General features: G+C 53.6%; 10 protein-coding genes across 10 annotated transcripts; 6 read left to right on the top strand and 4 right to left on the bottom strand.

Annotated features, from left to right (window-relative positions):
- Positions 1–1431: 1431 nt before the first annotated feature.
- HETIRDRAFT_324337 (uncharacterized protein) lies at positions 1432–3315 on the top strand (the record flags this gene model as incomplete). Its single annotated transcript, XM_009550692.1, has 1 exon — positions 1432–3315. One exon carries the CDS (start codon positions 1432–1434, stop codon positions 3313–3315), a length of 1884 nt encoding a protein of 627 aa, XP_009548987.1.
- Positions 3316–7085: 3770 nt separating this feature from the next.
- Positions 7086–7903, top strand: HETIRDRAFT_440999 (uncharacterized protein). The gene has a single exon (XM_009550691.1). The coding sequence runs from the start codon at positions 7379–7381 to the stop codon at positions 7805–7807; it is 429 nt and encodes a 142-aa protein (XP_009548986.1). The 5' UTR covers positions 7086–7378; the 3' UTR covers positions 7808–7903.
- Positions 7904–8465: 562 nt separating this feature from the next.
- On the bottom strand, positions 8466–9749 carry HETIRDRAFT_453278 (uncharacterized protein; the record flags this gene model as incomplete). Its single annotated transcript, XM_009550690.1, has 4 exons — positions 8466–8600; positions 8654–8928; positions 8988–9426; positions 9483–9749. 4 exons carry the CDS (start codon positions 9747–9749, stop codon positions 8466–8468), a joined length of 1116 nt encoding a protein of 371 aa, XP_009548985.1.
- Positions 9750–10391: 642 nt separating this feature from the next.
- HETIRDRAFT_240083 (uncharacterized protein) lies at positions 10392–11533 on the top strand (the record flags this gene model as incomplete). The annotated part of the gene is made up of 3 exons (XM_009550689.1): positions 10392–10542; positions 10606–10961; positions 11024–11533. Coding segments are annotated over 3 exons (1017 nt in total), but the record flags the coding sequence as incomplete, so codon positions are not given.
- A 315-nt stretch (positions 11534–11848) lies between these two features.
- HETIRDRAFT_419909 (uncharacterized protein) lies at positions 11849–13917 on the bottom strand (the record flags this gene model as incomplete). Its single annotated transcript, XM_009550688.1, has 9 exons — positions 11849–11939; positions 11998–12293; positions 12348–12412; positions 12473–12668; positions 12720–12964; positions 13021–13348; positions 13398–13416; positions 13469–13601; positions 13725–13917. 9 exons carry the CDS (start codon positions 13915–13917, stop codon positions 11849–11851), a joined length of 1566 nt encoding a protein of 521 aa, XP_009548983.1.
- Positions 13918–15992: 2075 nt separating this feature from the next.
- cyp30 (cytochrome P450 monooxygenase 30 like-protein) lies at positions 15993–18821 on the bottom strand (the record flags this gene model as incomplete). Its single annotated transcript, XM_009550687.1, has 13 exons — positions 15993–16083; positions 16175–16195; positions 16325–16411; positions 16477–16620; positions 16698–16853; positions 16909–16925; positions 16990–17054; positions 17119–17305; positions 17357–17452; positions 17530–17645; positions 17728–18012; positions 18156–18293; positions 18629–18821. 13 exons carry the CDS (start codon positions 18819–18821, stop codon positions 15993–15995), a joined length of 1596 nt encoding a protein of 531 aa, XP_009548982.1.
- Positions 18822–19296: 475 nt separating this feature from the next.
- On the top strand, positions 19297–21658 carry HETIRDRAFT_459892 (uncharacterized protein). Its single transcript, XM_009550686.1, has 8 exons — positions 19297–19766; positions 19823–20035; positions 20098–20291; positions 20371–20499; positions 20582–20882; positions 20941–21081; positions 21176–21433; positions 21503–21658. The coding sequence occupies exons 1-7, from the start codon at positions 19639–19641 to the stop codon at positions 21423–21425; spliced, it is 1356 nt and encodes a 451-aa protein (XP_009548981.1). The 5' UTR covers positions 19297–19638; the 3' UTR covers positions 21426–21433; positions 21503–21658.
- Positions 21659–21900: 242 nt separating this feature from the next.
- On the top strand, positions 21901–23631 carry HETIRDRAFT_440995 (uncharacterized protein). Its single transcript, XM_009550684.1, has one exon. It carries the CDS (start codon positions 21993–21995, stop codon positions 22764–22766), a length of 774 nt encoding a protein of 257 aa, XP_009548979.1. The 5' UTR covers positions 21901–21992; the 3' UTR covers positions 22767–23631.
- Positions 21901–26294, bottom strand: HETIRDRAFT_155885 (major facilitator superfamily; the record flags this gene model as incomplete). Its single annotated transcript, XM_009550683.1, has 14 exons — positions 21901–23840; positions 23905–23938; positions 24005–24073; positions 24221–24244; positions 24305–24397; positions 24505–24614; positions 24799–24869; positions 24989–25256; positions 25360–25447; positions 25530–25596; positions 25666–25711; positions 25764–25844; positions 25911–26000; positions 26070–26294. 14 exons carry the CDS (start codon positions 26292–26294, stop codon positions 23553–23555), a joined length of 1554 nt encoding a protein of 517 aa, XP_009548978.1. The 3' UTR covers positions 21901–23552.
- HETIRDRAFT_324057 (uncharacterized protein) lies at positions 22980–23393 on the top strand (the record flags this gene model as incomplete). The annotated part of the gene is made up of 1 exon (XM_009550685.1): positions 22980–23393. One exon carries the CDS (start codon positions 22980–22982, stop codon positions 23391–23393), a length of 414 nt encoding a protein of 137 aa, XP_009548980.1.
- Positions 26295–27378: the final 1084 nt, after the last annotated feature.

Genomic DNA, 27378 nt, shown 5'->3' with positions numbered 1-27378 from the left:
AACCCAATTCGCATCAAAAGTAGCGCAAGCGCTACTCAAAGAACTCGGAATCCAATCAGCATTAAGCACGGCTTATCACCCACAAACAGACGGTGCCACCGAACGAATGAATCAAGAACTGGAACAATATCTTAGAGCCTTTTGCAGCTCATCACAAGACGATTGGGCAGCATTAATTCCCTATGCAGAATACGCCCACAACGCACACCAACATTCAGCCACAAAGAAATCCCCATTCGAACTATTACACGGATATCAACCCAGAGCATATCCAGCTATCATAGGCAACACGAATGTCCCCACCGCCGACGCACGCCTCGAAGCTCTGCAACGCACTAGGAAGGAAGCGCAAGCCAGCCTCGAAATTGCAGCCGAAGCCATGAGGATACAACACGACCGTTTCGGAATGAAACTACCGCCTTTCAAGAAAGGAGACCGAGTTTGGTTAGATGGAAAGAATATCCATACCAATCACCCCTCGGAGAAACTGCGACCTAAACGATTCGGACCATTTGAAATTATCGACACAATCGGAACTATCAATTTCAAGCTGAAACTGCCCAACAGCTGGAAACGCATTCACGACGTTTTCCATGCTAGTCGGCTTACACCCTACAAAGAGAATGAGGTCTATGGCCCAAACTATCCTAAACCGGCCCCAGACCTGATCGAAGGACAAGAAGAATTCGAAGTCGAAGCCATTGTCGGAGCTCGACGCTTTGGACGATGGAAGACCTTGCAGTATCTAATCAAATGGAAAGGCTATCCCGAATCGGACAACTCATGGGAAGCGGCAGCAAATGTTACAAATGCCAAGGAAGCCATCACGGAGTTTTATCACAGACACCCCTCCGCAGTCAGAGGAATGGAAGCCTCGATCTTAGCCTTAACGATCGAGCTGGAATACAACAGAATTGCCGAAGAAAACCAGATCAAAAAGAAGCTTCAGAAGCATCCAATCGGAAGAAGACTTCTATCTACACAATTGGAAATTCCCCAGATCATGAAAGCAATCGACAAACGGATGACACAGTTAAAGAAGCGATCAGTACCTCCGCAGTCAAGGAGGACAAAATCAACGATCGACGATCAAGGAACACAATCGAAGAAGCCCAGTTTAGGCTCGTCTCGATCTATGCCGCAGCACAAACGATCGGACAGCTCTAATTGGCGAGTACAAGTCTACCAAGAGCTACAAAAGCAGATGAACCGCGGTTTGGCATGGCCAGGCAAGCGGCTATGACCCCCCTGAACCCCACTCTAGCAGAAGTAGCCATTTACACCTCCGTCGCAACCGCCACCTTTCTAGCCATCTCTCTTGCTGTCTTTCTCATTGGAGCCATTTGCCAAGGCTCTTGTCTCATCGCCAGTGACCTCGTATAAATACGAGACCACCGTCGACAAAAAACTTTCCTCCAGCTCCCCAGCTACATGTCCTTGATCGTCCGCAAATTCCACTTCCTCGAATCCCCTCGCTACATCATGGCTGACTTCCACCACACGACCTCTCCCCATGATCGTTCCCGTTCCACTTCCCCTCCCTTCATCCTCCGTCCTGTCTCAACCGCCACCGATGACTCTAACGACTCTTACGACTCCCTTGCCTCCGTCAACCACATTGACGGCATCACTGTAGACGACCCACACCTCGAAATCGGCGTCCCCGGTCTCCCTAGTCGCATCATGAACCCCCACACGCCCAGTGCTGGGCAAATATTTGCTCTGTTTAATACCATTCCCCGCATTCTCATTCCCGTCTACCCTTCCCCCATCTATAACTTGACCCACTACTTGAACCCCAACCTTGTCGGCGCACTCTATCACATCACCTTCACCGATGACGAGGACCCGATCATGCTGGAACAATCCGGGCTGGACGATCCCACAAACTTCTTTTTCTATTTACAGCAGATTGTGATGACGCGAGCGTATCAGGTACACCAGGGACCGCTGGACCGACATCAGATGACCCTTCTCTCAAACCTCGCCATCACCAACTATAGGAACAAGGGACTCATTAATCTCCCATCACTCCGCAGTGACATGATCAGCTACCGTCCTACCGGGTATAGCTCCCTCGCCATGAGTCTCCTCCTCCGCCACTCCCCAACCGAATGGGTCGACACTCTTGCACGAATTCCTTTCCGACGGAATACCATCCGTTGGTTCCGCATTACAGGGTTTGGAAGAGAACGGCTGGTCATTGAAGAATACATGCCGGGAGGAACGCTGCCGGAACGCCTCTTTCCCACAAATAGTCGAGGGGAGCAGCACGTCGCCGCGTACTGGTCCGAAGGGTCTAACCCATCAGACAACGTGAGGCCCTGGTACATGGCAAGATCGGACGTCATGGCAGAGGATGGGTATCACTTGCTCCGACCTGAGGAGCTTCTTTACGAGTCACAGAGGATCATTGATGCTCCGGGAACCTCCGGAAATATTGCACGTCCCCCCGTCAAATCCCTCATCCTCTCCCTCCCTGTGCTCAGAGAGTCACCCCTAGCACCAATTCCCCTCCTCGCACCTTCGCCGCCCCTTCCCCCTCTCCAGCTTGACATCCCGGTGCCTTTTCAACATGTGGTCTCGGCCGAAAGGACCACGGCAGTTGAAGAACGGGCAATGGCCACACTCCCACATGCTCACACCGACCCCTTCCCGGGAAACCAGCTTGCCCCTATCCCTAACCTGGACGAAGACAATCCCATGCTCCCCGCTAGTCCCCCTTACGACCCCGAACAAACCGTCCGGGATCGCGAGGCTCGTCGACCACTTCCGATGCCGCCCCCAGCACCCCCTGCTACACCCTCATCCACGACCCTCGTCGAGGAAGGCCCCGCCCCTACTGAGCCTGTCGACGCGTCCTCCTCTCAACCTGCGACGGTTCCAGTCGCGTCGGAAGACTGGCGCGAAGGAGCACGTGCATCAGAACGCGTCTGGCCCGCAACCCCCGCTTTCACCCCTTCTCCTCCCGCGCCTCCTGCTTCACCAGAGGTACGCTATTGTTGGGAATGCGGACGTAGCGGACATCTCCTCGCAGCCTGTTCGATCACACGCATTCGGATGCGGACGGACGTCACAGCGCATCAATTTCTACACGATTATGACGCGCATCGCGGAGCCACTAATCGTCTTAGATTGCAGATGGATAAAGTGGCTGAGGAATACGGTTATCACAAACAGGCCTGGGAACGCATAATCGACACGACCCTCTGGACTGGTTACCCCAATCGCTCCATCCCCACCTACGATATCAACAACCTGCACGAGCCACCGCCAACAACCGGTCCACGCCATAAACGCCGAAGACTTGTGTAAAAAAGGGGGTAGTGTTAGGACTGCGTCCTAACACGTGCTCAGCACGTGACTCATTGGCATCCTCGGGTGACAAAGACTGATTACATATACATGCCAATGCATGAACGCTTACCTTACTGACTCATTCACAAGCTTCGGCTTGAACGTTTACGTATGCCCGTTATGATGTCACCTAACTGTGTTCCTGAATTGCTTATTGATGCGGACAGACAATCGTCATTGTTACTATACTTGGATAAAAGCACAGAGCTGCAGATTACATACACCGATCGTTGATCGTACTTAGTGTTTAGAAGCATGGACCATATGTCCGGCTTGCCCTAAATAGCCTGTACGTATAAATAGCCGAGCTGAGCTTCTCAGAAGCCTCAGCTCGTTCACTTCGTATACAATCTTGATCTCTGCACTGCGCCCAGCGTCTGGCTCCTTCCAAGCCCACGCATCACGAACTCTGTCAGATCAATTGAATCATACCTAGTCTGACGAAGCACTGGATTCGTCTCAAAGCCCTTATCATTCTCCCGTCTCTATCGCTTATCAAGGACTCGCCGCTTATCGAGTCATTCGCTGGGATCCACCCGAAGTGATCTGCTCTATCGGAGAAGACTTGTTCGTTCCTGAAGAACATTGGTCGATCATAAACAATCATCTTCTCCACTTGTTCGAAGAAAAGGTCAATAGTAACCAAGACTTCTTGGATCACGCACGCAGACAAGCCATTGTCTTCATTCGTTGGGCAGTCAATCTTGGTTTTAGCTTAGGGAACCCGACTTAGTGCATTAAGTGCACATGATAAGCCTAACGGCCTAACACTTGATACTTATAGATGGCAATAAAATTTATAGCCCATGGTCTTAAAAAGAGATGGTCGACAAACTCAAGGCAATATTCTTGTTCATGTATGCTGATTTTGTAAAGTCTGACAATGATTGAGTTCTTATCCCCAACTTCAATGGTATTCTTGTACTTAACATAGCCACAGAATGTCACATTCCCATTATTCTTCTAGGAAAATACTATTGTTACTCCCTATTGAGCACATAGACACTCTTGGAGGGCTTTCAATCAGATTCTGGTATTGTCATCACACTTTCTTCCCAGGTGCTTTCCATTATACTTGACTTTTGCAGGAATATTATTAGAAAGATCACTCTAGCTATGCATATTTCCTGCTCCTACAAATCATAGCAATGGTAATATTGGAAGAGAGCCTGCACCATAGACCCTATCATTTCCACTTTTAATGTTGAAGCTTAATATGTCCATTGTAATGAGGAAGGCATCTTTTGCACTTTCTGTGAGGGATTCTCTAAGGGTTTGTGTCAAAGCTGTTATACTCTTCTCAAGGCAAGTGTGATCAAGCTTCAACAAATGATCTAGGATCTATTGCTCAACCTGTGCAAAAAGAAGAGTTAGGCAGTGCTAGAAATGAAGCAAAAAGAAATTGACAGAGATGATGATGTTTTTGGCAAAGATCTTTGATTAGAATTATCTAGAGTGAGCATATTATCAGGTCTAACCATCAACCATAGCTCACCATCCTTATTACAGAAAATCATTCCACAAACTTTTCACATAATTCCCAATAGCAGTGAATACAAGTCTAAAGAATATCTCAGTCTATTTGGGCCCAAGCAAGCACTTACTTTATCATCTGTAGTCCTCAGGACATCCTCTGCACTGCTAGTGGGCTGTCAATCAGTATGGCATGTATGTAAGTCATGCATAGGATTTTATGGTCTGCAAGAAGTTTGTGACAATGAAGAAGTCATGTACCCACACAAGTTCATGACTATATCAGAATGCATCCAGTCAGTGTGTTTCTATCCAAGAAAAGCACTTCTGAATGGCACTATATATGATTCTGTTAAATCGATTGTCATTAGGGAAAAAAAGCATATTAAGATGTTTGTGGACATCACTCTAGATCAAAAGCAAGCTGCCAAGAATAGATTATTTATTGATATAAGCAAACAGAACACCTTAGCATAGTATCAATTACAAGAGTGATTTTGAAGTATTAAAACTTATGTCACACTAGTTCTCCAACTTTCCCTCCTCAACTTGCTATATTTCAGTCTTTACCTTGACTTCCCCTCTTAAGTCTTTCTCTTAACCTACTGAGCAATATCATCAACAGCCCCTATGGGTCAGATTTTGTAGCTTATCAGATATCCCTGCAGGCTAACCATAGAGAACTCCCAGTCTGGCAGCATGTCCACAAACTGCATTATGAGCCATTTAATCTGTCTCTTTAAGAAAATTGGTGCCCACGTGCAGTGCACCAGACCAATATAGTTTGGTGGAACAACAGTGGTTGGAGCAGCTAGAGTTGACAAAGACAAGTCCACAAAGAGGTCTATAAGGCCACTGGTAAAGTCTTCCTTTTTAAAAGATGAGCTATACCCTAAATTACTGCCCTTCTTGTCCACATTGTCTATATCCTTGCCCTCTTTGTCATTCTTAGGAACATAAAGCCTCTTGAACATCTCCTTCACCTAGTACCAGCTAGCCAACATAAACTCTATGTAGAGATCCATCCACCCTGGCCTTGTAAGCACAGAATCTAGTACACTGTATCAGTTTGTTATTACAAATAGTAGCCACTTCTCCTAGGCGCTGACTCTGTCGGACTTATTTTTTTCATCAATAGCTGTGCTATTGTTAACAATATTAAGATCCATGGTGCTGACCACAAATTTTTGAACTTGACCTAGCAAATTACAGTGTGAATATATGACAAATTTGAGATATAAGATAGAATGAACTACTTACACCATTCCAGAAGTGAAGCCAGCCAAAACATTATCTATTCTGATTGAAACTCATAGGTCAGCTCAAAGACATTATAGATTAAAGCACATCACTTACTATATACAATATTGTCACTCTCAAATTTAGCAGTGATAAAAAATGAATCAATCCAGCTAGAGTAGGAGACAAACACACATCAACATACCTCAAGTGCAGCACCAAAAAGAAGCTTCAACCAGTCTTGAAGTGTAGAAATGGAGTAGATGAGAGTATGAGAGATCAATGGTTATTTAAAAAGGCAGGGTCCAATCATATCATCAAAACATATGTCATTAGTCTGAATAAGGATTCTATTAGTGAGTATAGACAGTAAAGGCTGTAGAAGTGTCATAAATTGCAGGACAGATGCCATAGGCAGTCTAAAAGATGCAAGGGGGAAGGTGGAGGAAAGTGCCTTTCAAAATGTCCTGTTATACTGCTTTCACTTCTGGCACTGCTAGCAGACTAGACCTGTTGGTTTGTCACTTCCAGGATAATTGTAATTCACATCAGAATGCCCATTGACATTGTTTCATCATCCATATCATCGTGACCCACACACTCGGCTTGCCACTTGGAGTCAGCAAAATTTCCAGAATTCAAATGCTGTCAAGGACAAAGGCATCATTTCCATCAACTCTCACAAAATAGTGAGACTATCATAAGCTGCAAATATGTGGATCAAATGTCATATCGACATAGCCTGCCATTTTGTTTCCAATTAGTTGAAGATGAGCCATTCATGAAAGAATCGTACAAGAGAGTACAAGTCGCAGCCACACGTCGGCTAGTCGTTTGAAAAGGCTCGTTTATTGTGTGCTACTTAATCTGAGTCGTCGTCACGTGCACCCTCGTACACCGCGCTCAGTCGAGTATAGCCTGATACGACCTCGTGCTCAATCACAGCCTCGCGTCTTTCAACACATATACTTAGCCTTTTTTTGAGTCGAGACACTTCTGTTTACTCCTGGCTGTGACACCGACCCTGGACGCTTGACAGTCTGACTCCCAGTACCGACATCATTCGCGGAATCTGGAGTCACTGTGTCAATATTACTTGACCCTGGTTTGGTGTGGCTCTCTCGCCAGACGATGGCAGACCAGAAAGCATCGCTAGACTTGACCCACGTTCTCTGTGAGCCTCCTTTCCCTCCAGTCGTGTCTACTGACTACCGAACGTTTTCAGATGATGCATCCTCGCACGTTTCGCTCGCACTCGCCCTCATAACATTATCACCCATCCTCTTGATGGTCAGTCGCTTCCCGTTCGATGCCATGGATCAACGCTCGTCTGACCAGCATCAACTCGGATAAGGCTAGTTATGCCGTTCTGGCCGTCTATACGCGGGAAGTCACGATCATCAACATGTGGGCTGGTCAGCTTCTTTGTGAATTTCTGAACTGGGTTGTCAAGCGTTTGGTGAAGCAAGAACGGCCTATAGGTGCGGTTTGTGTAGCTAGTCTCAAAAGTCGTGTTGACATAGCCATGTCACGATTTGCAGATAGTGTGGGCAATGGCTACGGCTTTCCTTCATCGCATAGCCAATATATGGCATTTTTTGCCACATTTCTTGTCCTGCACCTGCATTGTCGACACAAATTTGTCTCGACCGGCTTTTGGGCTGTTGACGTCCTATGGCAGGCTGTGGTCCACTTTGCATTGATTGGTTGGGCTGTCGTCGTAGCATACTCTAGGTGAGCATCTCACAATTCTCCGCCGTGATCTTCGTTGACGGTGCCATCCGACTTCCAGGCTGCATTTGGCGTATCACTCTCATCATCAGGTTCTGTGGGGTGCAACGATTGGCGTAGTCTTCGCCGCTTTTTGGTATCTTGTGACGGAGTACATTCCCGCTCGAAATCCAGACTCTGTACTCGGACAAGGTCGAGATTTTATCTTAAGGAATCCCGTGTCGAAATGGATACGACTGAAGGACGGGTGGGCAGTCTGGTTAGATAGTGGGATCGAGGAGCAATGGCAGGCATGGGATCGGGAATGGGAAAAACGGTACGGTCAAGCCGGGCTCATTCGGAAGAAAAGACTGTCATAGAGGCCGGGAGCGCTCAAGGTGGGTGTCTATATTGTCGTACCTTCCTTTACCTTGAACAATATGTATCTACTCTATTCAAAGAGCGGACCGTGAGTGTTTATTTGTTGGCTACCAAAAACACCTACAGCTGCGATCCCGGGCCATAAGTGGTTGTGAAATTTAGATCTTGAACCTCTTGAAAGGACGATTCTTAAGGCATGGGTATAGGGCGCAGTCAAAGCGATGGTATCCATTGAAGATTGATCCCAATTACATCTGACACATACGCAGTAGAAAGCGAAGCAAACAGACTACCCATTCATGGCACTACAGAGTAGCAGCTTCCATCTCATTATGACAAGGATAATCAGTGTAACCAACGGGTGTTGCGGGGGTATAAAAGTTATTGCGATCGTACTTTGTGAAAGGGATGTCTTCCTTCAGCCTCGTCACAAGGTCAGGCTGTCCGAATCATGATTAGCCAGTATGCATATACGATGGCGATTGTGACCCACGTTCGAAATGAAATACCGTCCAAAGGCGATGAGTGCGTCCTGCGCTTCCGCCACTTTGAAAGCGTCCTCTCTCGTATACCCACCAGCGCTGAGATATGCTCTAGATCCCCAAAGTTTTCGGAAGACTTCGTTTGTCTGGCCTTGCGGGACTTCAATATCCGACCCACCATCTACGCGAGGCTCTACCAGGTGTATATAGCCGAAGTCGGGGTGACGATCACGAATGGCCGTGATGTAATGCGAGAAAGTGGGAATGGGATCTTTCATTCCCATACCTAAATCAGGTCACAGTGAGCACGAAGGTGCATTCTAGAATTCATCAGAAACAACTCACCTTGGTATGCCCCCCATGGGCTGAGCCGAGTACCAACTATCTTCTCGCCAACGGCTTTCGTGATAGCGTCAATGACCTCCAACCCAAATCTAGCGCGGTTCTCGATGGAGCCACCGTATTCGTCCGTACGGTTGTTGGACACATCTTGCAGAAACTGATCGGGTAGGTACCCGCTTCCATTGTGAATCTCTACCCCGTCAAATCCTGCTTTATGCACCGCGTTTGAAGCGGCGGTCGCGAACAGTTGGACATATTGCTTAATTTCCTCCACAGTCAACGCGCGCGGCGTGGCATCACGACCTTCCAAACGGATATTTCCCGCTGAGACATATGGGAAAGAAGGGTCCTCGCTCGCAAGCTGAGCAGGATATGCAGCGCGCCCAAGGGCCCATAGCTGTATGTATATAAAGGACCCTTTGGCGTGCACTGCATCCGTCACCTGATTGATCAATGGATAATGAGTCGTAGCGCATAAGATTCGACGCAAAAACATACCTTTTTCCAGGCTGCGATCTGCTCGTCGGACCAGATGCCGGGAACGTTGGAGTAACCTCCAGCCTGAGGTGCGATAAAGGTTGCTTCGGCGATAATCAGCGTGCCCGGTACGCTCGCGCGCTGCGCATAATATTCGACAGCTATATTGGTGTGGACGTGCTCCGCGTTTGCACGAAAACGAGTCAATGGGGCCATGACAACACGGTGTTGCAGATTGACATTTCCGAAAGTCAAAGGCTGGAAGAGCTTAGGTGAAGGGGTAGACATGGGTGCGGGGCGTGGAAGATGATAGCGATACGAAGTGTGAATAGACTGCATAAATCATCCTGGATAGCGCGTTCATGGACAGCGATTTCTGAGCTCATGAGTAATAGGCTTAGATGGCGACGATGCCGGATGAGTAAACAATGACTATACCATCTGGGTTGTAAGCTGGAGAAAAAATCCAGAAGAAAGAAGAGTAGACTTATCAACAAGTACCTTACTGTGTTTGTAAGGTCTTTCCACACCCCACGGGTCGGAATAACTTTTGAGTACATGAACATTCTGGACATGACCTGCCAACCAAAACCAGGTGGTGCCCGAAGGGCCGTACTATATTCACTCTATTCAAAGAGCGGACCACGGGAGACTATGGCAGTCCACGACAAAAACGAAGACAGCCGTGACTACAACAGAAATATTATGCCGGATGAGGACCTTATTCCAGGGTTAGGTGTACCATGCCTGTGATTAATGTTTTTGGTTTTGCACCATCATCTGCCATGTCATCCTAGCACATTCACCCGCCGTCTCGTACGATACTTCGTTTCTCTTGCGCTCATCCCGTGGATGGCTCAATATCTACTACGATCTTTTCTTGTTCCTCAACTTCGCCCCTCTAATATATGGCCTAGAATGATGTCCACAGCGACGAGTGCAGCCGTTGACGCATCGGCCATCCCAATCTTTGCCACGGTTCGGGAATACAGAGAATGGAGGCAGAAGGCTTTCGATGAGAAGAAAAGTGTTGGTTTTATCCCCACCATGGGAGCATTGCACGACGGGCACTTGTCCCTCGGTGAGCCACAAAAGCCGTGGGCTGCGTGATCATCTGCTCATAGTTTTCCGGGATCCCGACCAGTGAAGCGCTCACTTGCCGAAAATGATCTGACAGTTCTTTCGATATTTGTGAACCCTGCACAGTTCGCACCACATGAGGACCTCGCGACATATCCTCGCACACTTCCGCACGACCTCAAGCTATTGTCTGCGCTGTCTCATCCGGTACCCAATTCATCCCGACCTCGCGCCCCATCTGCAGTGTTTGTGCCGTCGGTCCCAGAGATGTATCCATCTGGCATCAGCCAAGACGTCGAAAATCAGACCGGGACGTTCGTCGAGGTAAAAGGATATGGCGAGCAGATGGAGGGTCAGAGCAGGCCCACGTTCTTTAGAGGTGTAGCGACGGTGGTCGCGAAGCTGTTCAACATTATACAGGTCCGCCCACTCAGTTCTCCCACACTTTAGTCGCGCATGGATGCGAATGCTCTTGCCCGTAGCCGACGAACGCGTACTTCGGCCAAAAAGACATTCAGCAGGCCTTGCTTCTCCGCCGCCTCGTGACGGACCTGCACATGTCATATCCGTCCCCGAGCCGCCTTCACATTGTTCCGACCGCGCGGGATCCCACGACAGGTCTGGCGCTCTCCTCCCGAAACGCCTATCTGACGCCCGCGGAGCGAGAGAAGGCACCAGCGCTCTACGCTGCCCTACAAGCTGGGGCCCGCGCGTGGGGTGCCGGCGAATCTAAAGCCGATTGCGTGCAGCGCGCGATCGAGGTCTTTTCTCGTGCAGGCTCATTGCTGCCTGGAGACAAGCAGGGAAACGCTCGGGCGACGAAAGAAAAGGTGACTATGAAGGTGGATTACATAGAATTCAATGACCCTTCTTCGTTTTCAGTCCTGCCCGAGGACGAATCCCAGACTAAAAGGGGGAGGAGTCCAGTCATCTTGAGCGGCGCAGTCTGGATCGGTCGTACGCGGCTGATCGACAATCTCATCTTGGGAGACACGCGCGGGGTGCTAATGGAATAAACCTTTTTTGAAGGCGCAGTCATTCAAGATCATCTCGATTTGAGTATCCCAACATAGAAAATTTGTGCAGTCGACAGATTGACATCCTTCTTTTCATGGTGCACAACATGATCATGACACTTCTTGCTCCGAACAAGCGATCTGAACGTGGAACGAGCTGCCACTAATACATTGCTCGCACGATATCTATCTCTATCGCAGTAACGAACGAATACAGACTATGAAGTAAATAGGAGATGAACTATACAAAACATGACGCCCGACAAATGAGACCCAAGAACAAGCAGTACTTCAAGCAGCGAGCTTGACAGGCGCAAAGTTCTTGAAAGCAGCCTTAGCCTGTGGACGAGGCGTGACAGAAACCTTGAACTCGGTGGGCGTGCTATACGTCAACCCGTCAGTATTCATGCACAACGCGCGAAGACAAAGCCACAACGTACCGGAAGATTGAGTTGTCGAACTCGACATGGGGCTCGATAACGTTGCCCTTCTCGTCTACGGGCTTCTTGATGTCGAGTGTAGCGAGCATGGAAGCAATCAGGAACCAGACTGAGGCTTCACCGAGATGCGAGCCGGGGCAGCGTCTGCGACCGAAACCGAAGACGAACTGGCGTGGATCACGCTGCTTCGTGCTGTACGTGCCGTCACCCTTCTCAATGAACCGCTCGGGATCGAATGTGTGGGCATCGGGGTACAGCCTCTCGTCACGGACAATGTTCCAGATGTTAGGGAAAATCTACGAAAGTATATCAGTCGTCTGCACCAAATGACACCAAACAGCAGCCCTTACAATGGAGCCCTTAGGGAGATGCATGCCCTTGTACTCATCGTCGTCAAGCAATGAGTGGGGAAGAGCTACAAATTCAATGTTATTAGGGTTTAATCCATCACTCCATTCACACGAAAATACCGCACCAAGAGGCACAGGCACTGACCAACGAAGAATCTCTTCGAAGATGGCAGTAATATAAGGAAGTTTAGGCTTGTCCGCCAACGTCGGCATGCGACCAGGCCCAGGCCCGAGCACACTGTCAAGTTCAGCATGCGCCTTTTTGAGGACCTCAGGATAGTGCATCATAGCGAGCAGGAAGTGCGACATGATGGTGAGAGTCTAGAGTGCTGTCAGTCACTCAATCCCTGACCCCAAGAGGGCACAACGTACAGTGTCCATGCTAGCGCTGTACATAGAGTTAGCGGTGTCCTTGATATCCGTCTGGTCTTGCTCAGAAACAGTCTTGCCGACCTGTGTCAGGAGTTCGGAGCAGAACGACGGGTGAGCCTTTCCAGCGGCCATGTTGTCCTTCAGAGTCTCCCAAGGGCCCTCACGGAGTTCGTCAAAGACCTTTTTCCACTCAGCAGCCTTGCGCTTGAAGCCAATGCCAGGAAGCCAGGACGGAAGGTGACGGACTATAAAATCCACTTCAGACATGTGCACTGCGATGAGCGAACGAGAAAAGACATACGCCATGGCATCATGTCAACGGCCCAAACACCACCGCCGGACATAATCTCATTGGAAAGCAGTTCAGCTGTCTCTTCCTCAACCTGGAGGAACCTCAAGCTGCCGTCCCCGTCCTTCATCTCAATTCCATAGACGACACGGAGGATGACACCAACAGCGTATCTCCGGAGGTGTGCAAACGTGTCACCGCCCTCCAGGAAACGCCCGATCATGTCGCGCGCCTCAAGCTCAATGGCCTCGTGTTGCCGGGGGACGTGATGAGCGCTCAAGGTGTGGGACATGAGCCGACGCTGCCGCCGAGCACGATCTCCATAGTTGGTGAAGACAACCTGAAGCGCTGTCAGTTTCAAAAAGTAAAGATGATACGATTCGAATCACCATATTGCCAGCACCGACACTGCCGAGGACATCAGAATACATTCATGAACGAGAAACCAAAATGTACGCACAGATCGTTCACCATGATCAAGCGCGGCTTATCGGAGTAAAGCGCCGCGCGCTTGTCCATCAAGTCATCGACCACATCGATTGAATTGAGGAAGATGATGCCCTTGCCAAAAACGTGGGTGTACACAATATCACCTAAATAACGGATCGGCGTTAGCACGCCCGTATAAATGAATGGGATTTGATCCCGCAATGCATCTCGATCATGCGAGGTGATCCCATGCAATGCCCCCTTCTGAGACCGACATGTGCACGTACCATATTGCTTCGCCCATTTGGCAGAGGTAACCCATAGCTCCCGAGGATCCAAATCGGTGACGTTGCCGATGAAAGGATATGGCTTGGGACCAGGTGGGACGGGGAACTTCCGCGCATTGCGCCATCGGATCAAGAGAGAAGAAACAACGGCGGCCGCGGCGAGTCCACCAATAACAGCAGCGTCGGACGGCATGGTTAGTGTATGGCCGTAGGAGGGAGGGGGAGGTGTGAGGGAAAGACGTGGGAGAGGTGGAAGGGCAAGTTATAAAGATTTAAAGCCATCGGGAGATGACCACATCACGGCTGGGATAGCAGGTGAAGAGAATATTATTGCATAACTGCATCAAAGATATGATGAGACCGTCCGTCCCGGGGAGACGATAGTAGGCCGTTGATTACGGGCCTGTAGTAATATCAGAACGCGTGTCTTCCTCGATATGAGAACAAAGTGAGCTCTAAAAGTCTTCAAGTGAGCACTTGCAGAGACTGGCAAGTAGACTTTGTCGAGAGTGAAGACAGGCAGCCGTCGCTGACACGGCTGGAGAGGCTTTGAGAACGCGAGGAAGGGAGAATCGAGTTCTTCTGACCTTCCTTGAGGGCTTCTGATGCAATTCCGTTGGTGAAGGAAGTAAGAGATAATTGTAACTGGCCGGATCTGGTTGAGAGAGCAACGAGCGCCTCTCGCTGGCGCCACGAATCTATGCTGATCAACGCGATTACCTCAAGTGGACCTATGGGGTGCATCTTGTCATGATGTACTCAGGCTGCCCCGAGCTCCCAGAGAACAATACAGCAACTGATAGTTCACTTTGAGTTTCGTACTTGATTTTTTACTCGAGCGATTGAGAAAAAATGCTGTCCAGTGTCATCAACACATTTGACGGATGCGCCAAACCCTTGTTTTGGACCTGGACTCCTATAAGCAGTAGTGGGGGCGGACCATTTTGTCCTTGGCATCACAATGGGGAAATTAGGAAGAAAGTCTATGGTTCGGAGCCGAATCGAGTAAAGATGTCCCATCGCCTCTTTCAACCACAAGTCTTCCGGCGCTCATGACAAGGCGAGCGAAAAGATACGAAAACCCTCAGCCTAGTCCTCCAAATACCGTCTCGGGGCTCCTAGGAAGACATGCATACCGGGCAAGGCCCACTGGTTGTCTGGGAAGTGATGCCTAGGTGCGTCGTACACTCGAAGCTCAAGGAGACAGCGCTTATTTCATTCACCGATGGTACATTCATGGTCAAAGCTATCCTTTCCTGGCGATGGCGCTCATACAGATCTCGTCGCTGGCGCCAGTCCGGTAAGTTGGATATCATGAACAGCCTCACGGGCAGCCTCGGCCTTGACGCCACACAACCATACACCGCCGCCTAGCCGTCAATCAGAATGTCGAGAAGCGAGTAAGGCTAGACACGAAAAAGATGAATATTGTACGTCTTTGATTTGACCCTACTGCGATGTTGACGGTGCCACAACTTATCTGCGCCGTGTTTTTCTAGATCTATGACATTCATTTCCTTCGTACCTGGTTGGTGGGCGTAACCATATGCGGTGCCCTTTTGGAGATGTTGAACGAAACGTGTACGCGTCTTTGTTACTCTGAAATTCGAATTGAATGCATAATATACCGTACTCTGTAGTCATGTGTGGGTGTGCACTCGCTCCTCGCAATCTATACCCCTGGATGCTTAGTACAGCGCGTTCACAAGATCGCAAACCCGAACACTCCGGAACCGCCGCACTGATCTCTCCCCGATCCATATGCTAACGTTCTCCACAATGAAGCCTTTGAGGACCTACTTGTAGATCGCAGTCAACGACGGTGCTTTCGGCGAGTTTCCACTATGTTTGAGCGATCTGATCCGGTGCTGATAGCAAAGATCACGATAGGTTGGGTTGTATTGCTTTTGGAAAGTGATTACTCATAACCAGAGCACGTCTAATACAACATCCGCCTCGATGCTGATGCGCCACTAGTACGACACTACTACTAAGTGGTCTTCACTCATCTTCCCAGCGTCACTCCAAAAAACAGGACGGCTGAGTGAGCCAAGTCGTTCGGCAGCCTCGCCGGCATCATCCCACCCTTCTCCTCAGACGTTCTGGCGGCCATGCAATGATAAAGCAAGACCTGACGCTAGAATGCGTGTCGTAAGTTACGAGCCGTTTATGTTTGCCGCCGTCATGTCGAATCACCGAACTAATCATTAAGACGCGTCCTATCAGAATCTTTTTCCTAACGTAAGACAAGAATAGCTACAGGCTCTACTATACCATCACCAGCGACTCCTGGATCAGCCAGTTTTCGACCCTCTTTGTCGTTCTGAAAGCTCTACGCAATCTTCCGCCCTCGAGAACCCTGAAACTGATGGTGGCTCTTCAAGTTTCAAGTTTCAAGCTCTCCATGACTTCCCAGTTGGATGCGGTTTGTGATAGGGATTACGACGCACCTCGGTAGAGCTCCCTCCGTGCTGGCGCACCAGGATACATCGTGAGCGTCGTAACAATCGCGTCGGGTAGTATACATACAACAATTACATAGTACAACACTGAAAAATACACTCAAGAGACTCGAAGCAACATGAATCGTCGCAACTTACATCGCGTCCTGCCCGACTGCGAGCTGGACCGTCGGAATTCCGGCCGCCAAGCGCGGGCTGATATCGACTGGGAACTCCCGCGGGATCCTGGGAAAGAGTTCAGATCCGTCGTCGTAGAGCTCCTCGAGAGCCGAGACGCATCGCTAACGCACCTATAGACGAAATTCTCGAACTCGATCGACGGGTCGATGGGATGTCGGGTGATAGGGTCGAGGGCCTTGACGATGTCAAACGCGGAGAGGATCGTCGCGATCACGAGCCAGCAGGCAGACTCGCCGAGATCCGCCGTACGCCCTCTGTCAAGCGCAAAGGATTGTTCAACGCAGAAGCGCAACGCCGGCGAACCCAGCCTGATTCTTGAATTCATGCGCACCTCCGCTCGAAGCCGAAGGTGTAGGGTCGTGGGTCGGGCTCGCTCGCGGCGGAGGGCCCGTTCGCGGCGGAGGGCCCGTCTGCGGCGCTTACGAGAAATCGCTCAGGGTCGAACTGATATGGGCGGGGGTAGACAGCCTCGTCGCGCATGACGTTCCTGCCAATCCTCATAATGAAACCAACATGTCTCGACGGCGTTGACAACGACGTACCATATATTCGCGGCAACCTGTGTTTACGCGCACAGGTCTCGGTGGGTGAAAGACTGACAACAAGACCGGCGAGCGACTCACGATCGATCCCCGAGGGATACGCGCGCACCTGTACTCGAGTTCCTCCGTCGGGACATGCAAAAGACCTACGATACGCACACAAATTGAAGCGACTATCGACGTGCCATTCCGGTCTTTTCGGTCACGTACCGAGCGGCACGGGGCAGCCCCACCTCAGCGACTCTTTGAATATGGCGGTGGTGTATGGCAGACGGGGCTTGTCGTTTATACGCGGCGGACGGCCTTGCAATACGCGGTCGAGTTCCAGCTGCGCTTTGCGCATGACGTCTGGGTAGAACAGCATCGCGAGGGCGAAGTGCGATATCACTGCCGTCATCTGATCGATGTTCAGGCGTCAAGCGGTCAACGTGCGACGTAACCGACTCACGAGATCCACGTTAGCAGCAAGAATCCCCGGCTCCCCCGCGCCATCCCGTCGAGCATCAGAACGCACCGCGGAACCAGAAGCGCTCGCATTCGACGTCTAGACAATAACAAGCGAGAGAGCGCTCTTAGTACAGTGCTGTAGATCGGGAGATGGCGACTGGATCAGGACCGTACGATTTTCGCCTTGACAGCCTCGCTAGAACGCCTGCGGAGCTCGTTGACGGTGTCGCGCCAGATCACGGCCTTGCGCTGGAAGTCGTCGCTCAGAAGCCGTGCCGGTAGGTGTCTTGCTTCATGTCCGTGGAGCGTGGACGTCCCGTCACGCTATCATGAGCGACAGGCGCAACGCCGTCGATTTAAACAGAAGCATACCGATGTCCCACATGCCCCCACCAGTCCTCATCTTGTCCAGAGGCGAGATCGTCGTCTCCTCGGCGTGGCTCGCTAGTTCTCCACCGCCCTCAGAACTTTCCACTCCTCCCGCCGCGCGCAATGTGACTTTGGCGGCATACCGCCGAATGTGACTGAAGCACTGATCTGGGCTATCACGTATGCGCGCTACCAGATCGATTGCGCCGGACTCCAATAAAAGCTCGTCGTGCGCTTCGGTCAGCCTGTCTGCACTGTGAAGCGCTGGAGGCTGCCGCCAATAAGAACCTGTGGAGACCGGCTGTCGCGAAAGAAGGCTGCGGTGAGCTCGGGTGAGTCTCGACTGAGGATGCTTATAAAGTACCATGATGGTGGGATCCCAGTTGAACGTTCGCATTGAGAACAGATGAAGCGACAAGAATTGAACATACATATTGGAGACATGGACGGTTCTGAAGTCGATATGCATGACCGGTTCGCCGCACATGTGTCGATGAAGTCGTCGATGGCCTCGGCGGTGTTGAGGCACACGACGCCCTGCCCGAAGACGTGTACGTACGCGACACATCCTGAGACAGCCCGGTCAGCCACACATACTCAGCACACGAGCCCCCATTGGAGGAGAACACGATGATGCACCACCGACGGTATCGTGATCCCGGAGAATGCAGAGCGCGTAAGTAGGATGACCGTGCGCGCATCAAGAGGTGATTGAACGGTGGCGCTCGACGCCTGTCATACGCTGGCCACCATAACCGCGACGCGTCACGTCATCCCTCTTGGCCAAGAATCCATTCGCGACATGGTCTTACTGGAATCAGAACACGGAGATCACCGCGAACCGAAGTATGGTAGGGCGCGAGTCGACGATGACAGCCCACGTCGACGTAAGATGAACACGCACCGTATTTACGCGCCCATTCACTGGCAGTGAGCCAGAGCTGCTCTGGCCGCAAGTCCTGGATGTTGCCCACATACGGCCATGGTTCTGGGCCCGGAGGCAGAGGCGCGAGCCGCGCCCGCCATTTGCGATACCACACGAGACCGAGAAACGTAGACGCGACGGCCAACGAGCCGCAGGACAGCACCTCAGACATCGTGGGCAGAGGAAGGGGCTCGGGCGCAGGGGGCCTTGGGGCTCGATATACTTATATCTGCGCGCGTCGCCTAAGCCGCAGGCTTCTCGGTTCGTCATCGAGAGTGGTTCAGAGAGAGAAAATAGACGTGCAATGATGAATGGGTCAGCTGGGTGCACGCATATGGCAAGAGAGGATCTGGAAGCGCCACTCTCCGCCTCGCGAGTGCGTGATGCGGCGTGCGGTGAGCCGGGGATCGATAGCGTTGTCCCAGCCGGAAGCGCGCCTTCTCTTCGTAAAGATGGGCACCTGTGTGCGCTGGGAATTGTGAGCGCGTGCGGTTGATGGCAAGAAGCTAGCGTCCGGCTCTCGGCTTGGCATGAGCATTGGTTCCAAAGAGGATTGCCGACGCTGAATCGGTCTCAGCGATGCTGTCACCATGAGCTGCGATCTGTGCAGTGTAATGTACCGTCCGGCTCAGAGAAGGCGTGAAGCTCGAAGGTCAGGAATTCGGCATCACGATTGAACAAGCCAGAAGATGATAAAAATCACGAGAGAGGACAAGAGATGAATGATCCTACGCCGATGCAGGCCGATGCCCGGATGGAACGAAAGCGTTCGATGAATCACAAATTCTGAGGCAAGCTCGAACGGCGAGATAGACTCATAGAGCGAGACAGTGGCCGTCCTTGAGACGGTCAGAGGTGCTGTGACAGCCATGCCATATCACGTGTAGGCGTGTCATGCAGCAAACGCCACGCCCCGTCCCGCACGCTCGCGCATCTCTACTCAAGCAAACGACCCCTCCCACATCATCCAGGTCCTCGTACCATCGCCCATGGCTCCCCACCTCGAGCCCCGCCGCACCCTCATCTCCACCGGCCACGTCCGCTCCAACCAAATCGAATCCTTCAGCCTCTCCAGCCCCTTCGTCCACCAGGCACGTCCGCGCCCCTCCACCTCCTCGTTCACACCGTCTGAAACCTCGCCTTTTCTCCTGCTGCTGCTCTGGTAATACGAAGAAAGGTCGATGTGGTGATGCCCGCGGCGCCTGAGATCGAGGACGCGTTCCGCCAGCTCGAGACGGTGTATTATACCGCGCGCACCGGGCTCGTCGCGCTGTTCGACTCGGCGCAAGAGCCCGGTGTGGTGATTCCTCCCCAAAAAGATGCCGAGAACCGGGACCAGGCTGCGGGGCACACCTCGCTCGGGAAACGAAAAGAGTCATCCGCGTCGTACGTGCCCGTCAAGCTCGGTCTTGCAGGCGACGAGGACGGTGTTAACGAGCGCACGGTAGACCCCCGCCCCCGCCCTCGCCCTCGCCGTTTCTTCACGCGCTGAGCACGCCCAGGCACCTCCCCGACGCGTGGGACCTCGTGCGCGACACGTCCCTAACGCTGAACCTGAGCGCTGGCAAGGCCACGTTCGAGGAGGCCGGGATCCGGGGCAAGCGCGTGCGCGAGGCGTTCCGCGGCTGCGAGGAGCAGTATCGTGCGTCCCTCGTCTCGTCTTTCGTCTTTCGTTTTTGTCTGTGCGTGCTGAACGGCAACACGTCCGCGATGGGCTGTAGAAGAGACCGTCAACCTCTGCCGGAAAGGGGGCGCCTCCGTGATGCGCGCGGCGCTGGACAGGTGGGACCAAACGCGCCACGCAACAGGACAGGGCGAATGGGAGTTCTCGTACTACACCGAAGATCCCGGTCCGTCCGTCCGTCCACGCACGCACGCACCCCAAGTCCTCCCGCACGCCTCACTGACATCCGCCCCCGCCCCCCCTCGAAGATAAAGCCGCCGCGATCTTGTCGCCGCAGACGCCTGCGCGGCACCACGTCAGGCCCACAGTCCGCACGTTTGCGGACGTACGCGTCCCTGCGCCGCGGTTGGCCGCGCTGCGCGGGAGGGAACGCGGGAAGGCCGCCAAGAAGCGCAAGCTCGCGAGCGGCGCCGCTGCAACCGCAACCGCAACTGACGCGCAAACGCGCGACAGCGACGATGCGGATGCGGACGCGGACGCGGAGGCGTGGTTCGACGACATGGGCGCGCTGTTCGAGTGGGTCGGCATGGCTGCGCTCGGCGCACAACGGTCAGGCTGACTTCACCATCGTCGGGACCGTCGGTGTAATGCTGACGCGCGCATTGAGGCTACGAGTAAACGATCGCGCGGACCCGTATGTGGCAGTGTACGACCCGCCAGAGCCGTCCACGGTCGGCGACGTCGTGCATTTCCAGTGGCGCGGTCTTTTGAACCCTGATTTCGTCCAGTCCATCCTCGACTGCGCAGTGTGCGTCTCCTTCCCTCCCACCCACCTCCTTCGCTGGCCATTCTAAACATGACGCGAACTTGTTTATTTTTTTAATTTAATTTAATTTTTTTAGGAACGCGTTGGACAAGCCGGGCCTTACGGGGCCGTTCATCGCGTTCACGGCGCACAGGACGCCGTACGCGCCGCCGATGCTGGTGCCGCGCGAAGAGGGCGAGGATACGTGCACGATCGTGCTGGTGCCCGATGACTCGGAGGTGGTGGCGGTGGATGGGGGCGAGGAGGACGAAGCGCGGGCGCGGACGAAGGGGAGGTGGGCGATGGTCGAGAGCGTGGGCCAGTGGAACGCTCGGAGGTTTGGCTGAGAGTCGTGGTGGGTGGGTGGTGCCTCGTATGCGACGTTTGAAGACGGGCTGGACGCCGTCGCTGATGCCGTTGACAGGCTGTCGTTGACTGGTGGTTCCGTTTGAGCGTGCACCTTTGGTCGGTCGGTTGCACACAGATATCAAACGCGACTGCCCGTCGGCCCCACGGTGCAAATCCAAACATGGCCACGAGTCACGAATGACCTCTACTAGGATCCATGCGGCGTGCTGATATCGTGTGTGGGATGATATCTGGCTGGATTACAGTAGTTGTAGCCCCGAGTGCTCTCGCGAATGACCAGCTGTAGGGCACGGCACATGTTTGTGTGCAAAACATGGCTATGAAAAGCAGTACAGTACAGCAACGGGTGCGGAGCTTGAGCGGAAGCGCTTACGTGATCGAGTGGGGAGGCGCGTCTTTTTTGAGAGCGCGCTGGCGGACGACGACCCCGACAAAGTACATACTCTCCCAATACCCAGATACCCCACACACCCTCCCACTCCCCTCCCTCCAACCCTCCTCCGTTCCTTCCTTCCCGCAAAAATAATCACTCAAAAAAGCGCACAATGGGCCGCCCTCTCTTCTCTTCCCACGCCCGCGCCCCCGTCGTCGTCGTCGCCCCCGACCACGAGTACGAGCACGAGCACGAGCACGCAGGCGCAGGCGCAGGCGCGCACACGCACTACGAAAAATGGACGTACGGCGCGTTCGACCCGGACTCGGACGAGTTCTTCGAGGGCGCCGTCTACGAGGCCTTCCTCGGCCCCGAGGACGCCATCAACGTCTCCGCCGCCGACCGCGACCGCGACCCCGAAGCAGACGCGGACTCGCAGCACGAGCACGAGCTCGACACGGACGACCTCCCGGGCGGCTGGGGCCGCCGCACCCGCATGCTCTCCCCGAGCGAGCGCGTCCTCCGCCTAAACGAGCTTGTCATTCGCGCCTCTGCCGTCCTCCCGCCCAGCGGCCCCCTCGACCCTGACCACCCCCCTGTCACCGCTGCCGAGTACTTCAGCCCCGCCGCCGCCGCGTCTACCACCAGCACTACTACCAGCAGCGCGGGCAGCAGCGCCCCCGCCTCGCCCACGCAGCGCGCGCGCGTGCACACCTCCGACATCACACCCATCCCGCTCCCGTCCTCCGTCGCGCGCGCACACCCGCCGCCGCCGCGCGAGCAGAGCGCGGACCCCGCCGCCGCCAGCACGGGCACGGGCACGGGCACGGGCGCCGCTTACTTTCTGTGGCCGTTCCCCGCCGCCGGCGCGCTGCCACGTCAGCCGGGCGAGCCCGCGCGCGCGCATATTCCCGCCGCCAGGGGGCCTAGGTGGCCGGTGTTTTGATTCCATGCCACACGCTGTGCCCAGAGGCGGGGGAAAAGTAGATCGCATGGTATAGCCGGCGGGGCGGGGGCTCGAGTCGGGGCCTGAGGGGCGGGTGGGGAGATATCGCGGGTGGAAGGCGGTTCGTGTGTTGGCGTGGAAGGCTGGCTGTCCGTCATGCTTGTCCCCGTCGACGGGCGTTAGCGCCTTGGTCCTGGCGGCCCCGGTCATCTAATGTTTTTTCTTCTCTTCTCTTGTCTACTTCGACCGTCAGACGACCTTGTGTCGTGTTGTTGCTCCAGCGCCAAAAACACACGTTGTAATTTTACACTTCGTCCGTCCCCTCCCGTCCCTGCGCGACCCCTTGTATATTCTGCTACTCTGCTACTCTGCTTCCCTCTCTCGCTTCTGCCCCCGCTTCTGCCTCGCTCCGCTCGTTCGTCCCGTTCCGCGTCTCTCTCTGTCTGTATATACTCTATTCGACCTTTCCGGCGTGTACGGTTTCCTCTTTCGTCTCCCGGGCGTGCGTCGTGCTTCGTGCTTATCCTCCCTGCCTTGGTTTGGCTTTGTGTGCCTGCTCTAGCTCTCCTGTGCCATTATAGCGTCATCTATACAATTATGCGATCATGCGCGTCTCGTCGTCTCTGAAACGTCGTCTCTGAAACGGGTCAGGTGGATGGAGGCAGTCACTGTCGTCAAATTGCCATCGTTTGGGAGATACAGTACACCTCGCTATCATACACGCAGGAACAATCCTCCAAAGACCAGACCCGCCCCCCCCCTCTCGCGCTCTCACCGGGCTCACAATCACAGCGTATACCTGTACCCGCTCCACTCGTCCCCCTTCTCCCGCTTCGCCTCCGCAACGCTCGCGAACCGCCCATTCCGGCGCGCGCGCTCCTCGCGCTCTTCTACACCTTCCTTCTCCTCTCCGTCCACGCCGTCGATGACCTCGTCCCGCTCGCCGCGGTCCCGCCGCGCGTTCTCGCGCCGCAGGAAGGTGTAGTACGTGATGGAGGCGATGACGCCGAGCCCGATGTACATCAGGACGAGCCCGTGGCCGAGGGTGTACCAGGGCTGGTCGCGCGCGCGGTACTGCGGCCGGTGGGGGTGGGCGGCGTGAGGTGGGGTGGGGTGAGAAGGGAAAGGAGGCACGTACGACGTTTGAGCTGACGGCGCCGTTGATGTTGCCGCTGTGCGTTGGCGCGCGGGGTCGGTCGGTCAGTCGGCTAGCGCGCAGGAGATGGGGGGAGGCTCACAAGCTTATGACCATCGCGAGGGAGACGCTGCGTTTATACGAGCCCTCGACGTTATTCGATACCCACGCGCTGGAAAAACAAACAAACACAGGCGTCGTCAGCGCCGCGCCGCACCGCAGGCTTTGGGAAATTCTGCGTACATTGTGTTTGCTGCGTGAGGCGACAAAGCGACCGCCTGTCAAAATCCGACATCGTCGATGGAATGAGCGCGCGTACGTACGGATGAGAGGGTATATTCCACTATTCGGGAGAGTCAGTGGCGGGCGGGAGACACGAGGGCGGGGCGAGGGCGGGACGTACCATGTCGCGAGGTACACAGCGACGTACGACAGCGCGGCGTTGCGCGATGCGATCAGGATAATGTACCCGGCCCCGCCGAGGCAGAGCAGCCCGCTATCATCCAGATCCAAAAGCCGCGTCAGCGAACTAACACCGACGACAACAACGACAATGGTGGCGGTGGCGGCGCGAACGACGCCGCCGCCACGGGTGGTGCTCACATGTTGATCAGGCCGCGCTGCCCGCGCCGGTCTGCGACGTACCCGACCAGGCATGTGATGAGACACGCAAAGACGTACACGGGGACCGTGAGGAGGTTCGCAGGCGTCGCCTTGAAGCCTGCACGCCGTAAGATCAATAACGCGCGGACGGCAGGGCATGGGAAAACAAGGACATACCGAGCTGGGAGGGGCGATGGGAGAACGGGCGTCATTATTAGATTAGAGGTGGAGATGGGTGGATGGTGTGAGGAGGCTCTGAGAGGTGGGAGATGGGAGACGGGAGACGGGACGGACCTGGTTGATGATGCTGGGGAGGAACAGCGAGAAGGCATAGAGGGGCATGTCACTTCCGGTGTAGACGATCACTAATCACAGGACAGACAAATGGTCAGGACAGGACACCAACGGGCGTATCGGAAGTGCGCTCGATCCCTTTCTCACGCATGCAAAGCAAACGTCAAGGCATGGATTATGAAGTACTCACTCCCGACCCACGTCTTCCAGTCAAATATGCTCTTCCAGATGTACTTCCACTTGAGCTCTTCGCCGCCCGCGGAGAACTGGTCGTCCTGCTGCAGGCGCCGCACGACGACGGTGCGCTCCGCGTCCGACAGGAAGCGCGCCGTGTCCGGGAAGTCCTGGATGATGAAGAAGGAGAGCGCGCCCGCGAGGACGGTCGCGAGCCCCTCGAGGATGAAGATCCACGCCCACGCGGGCTTGCCTCCGATCCCGCCCATGTTCGAGATGGCAGCCTGCGGAGCGGAGCAGCCCGTGTGAGTATATTTTCTGGTTGGGCGCGCGAGCCGTGGGCGCGAGGACGCGGAAAGGAGAGGAGAGGCGGGAAGAGACGCGCACCGCGAGCAGACCGCCGAATGCACCCGAGACGGATGCCGCACTGAAGAAGATGGCGGCCCTGATACCAAACTCCGAGCGTTTGTACCAACTGCAGCGCGTTTTTCCATATCGGGCATGTGAGCGAATGGGAGGGCTGACACGGGTCGAGAAACGGCGAGCGTGGACAGTACCATGAGAGATAATAGTTCACTCCCGGGAAGAGCCCGGCCTCCATCGTGCCGAGCATCCATCGCATGCCTGTTGGAGCAATCCAGAGGATAAGTGAGATGGTGGATCCTGAAGTGCTCCCGGCGGAAGGAGACGCACCGAGTAGCCCCCCGTAGTTGTGGACCAGCCCTTGCACGGTCTGTTCCTGAGTGTCAACAGCGGGGAACGCGTCCAAACATCGGGCGCATTCGGCGCACCATCATGATTCCCCAAAGTAACATGAGTGCAGAGAGCCATATCGAGGGCCGCAGACGCTTCAGGAAGACGTTGGAGGGTACCTGAGCAGTGGGAGAGTGACCGACTTGTGTTATATCTAGCCAGATGAAGCCTGACGTGGTTCATACCTCGAACACGGAGTAGGGAAAGAAGAAAATCGTGAGGCTGATCAGGTACTGCTTGTCCGTTATGTGGAGGTCCTTCTCCAATCCATACAACTATCGAGCATCGACGTCAACACTCGACGCGTGGAGCGAAAGGCCTGAGAAGAAGCAACGATCACGTACCTTTGCGTTTCCGATGCTCGTGCGGTCAAGGAAACTCAACAAGTAGAGCAGCGACAGCCATGGGATGAGGCGCAAGTCGATCTTGCGCATCAACTTGCGTTCATCAATGCCAGAAACGTCGATATGGGCATTGTACAGCGGCGACTCCGCCGTCTCCTGCACGTCCGCACGGACCTTTTCTTCAGCGAGGTTTGTCGAGGATCGAGGCGAGTCGCGTTGAGACATGGTGGTAGCGCTAACAGAGAGCTAGGGCCAACTGCCAACACGGTACGAATCTGTCCTTTTATTTGAGACCCTGTTTAGATTCAGGCGTCGGATGCGATCTGCCGAAGGGGGCATCTGTTCGACGCCATTGGGCTAAGATTACACTGCACACGTCCCCGGGGTGGATGCTTCCCACAGCCATCAACTTTGCGGGGGTCCCCGCGTTCACGTGTGGAGCGCGTACTGAACGCTTCCCCAGGAAGCCTCGTGATCCTGATTGTTCTGCACAAGCGAGATATTTTGCGAGGCGGACAAACCGCTCTTCCAGGGACCTAGGGACCTGCCGTGTCACTTGAGCATGACAGAAGCGCCAGAATTACGAGACGTCTGAGAGCTGCTTATGGATAGTATGGATTCAGGAAAATAAGCCAGGAAGAGATCGAGAGTATTGACAAAAGGAGTGTTTTTTTTTTCTCTTTTGCAAGTAGCCCAACCTACAGCCTTCCAAGTCGGCGACGGGATATGTAGATGATTCAGAGAGTCAAGCCTGGTGCAGCAGGCAGGCTGCCGGAGCCCGGATACCCCAAAGCACATGTGACCACCCTGGTAGGACCCCATATAGCTCAAAATATCCCGTCGATATTCTGTGCATCCTCGAGACTTCATGCTTGCACACACCAGCAGTACTCGCCATCGTCTACATCTCGGAAGCTTGCTGCTATCTCTCTTATCGATGTGATGCAAGGAATCCTGACCCATGTCTCGTTTTTCGAGCGTGGAGTTATGGTCTTGGCCTCGCAGTTTCCATATGCATTCGAACCACCGTTTGCATGAATCAGCTGAGCGGCCTCGACTTCGTCCATATCTTTCTCCCTGTACGACGATGGAGAAAGGCGACTTCAGCTCGATGCAAGGCCTGATACAAGAATACAATGAGGGTGGTGCGTTGCTTGCTTTCACCGTGCTGAAAGCTTTGTTGACAGGCTTCACCACTCCAGACAGTGGTGCGAATTTTCAAAGATATATGTCAGATGTTGCTAGCAGTGTGAAGCAAATCGAAGCTGGGATAAAAATGATGGTAGAGACCTCAAAAGTACAGCGAAAG

The sequence above is a fragment of the Heterobasidion irregulare genome (assembly GCF_000320585.1).
Source record: "Heterobasidion irregulare TC 32-1 unplaced genomic scaffold scaffold_08, whole genome shotgun sequence".
Classification (NCBI taxonomy): Eukaryota; Fungi; Basidiomycota; class Agaricomycetes; order Russulales; family Bondarzewiaceae; genus Heterobasidion; species Heterobasidion irregulare.
The sequence above is the reverse complement of the archived record's forward strand: the minus strand, read 5'-3'. Positions and strand labels throughout refer to the sequence as shown.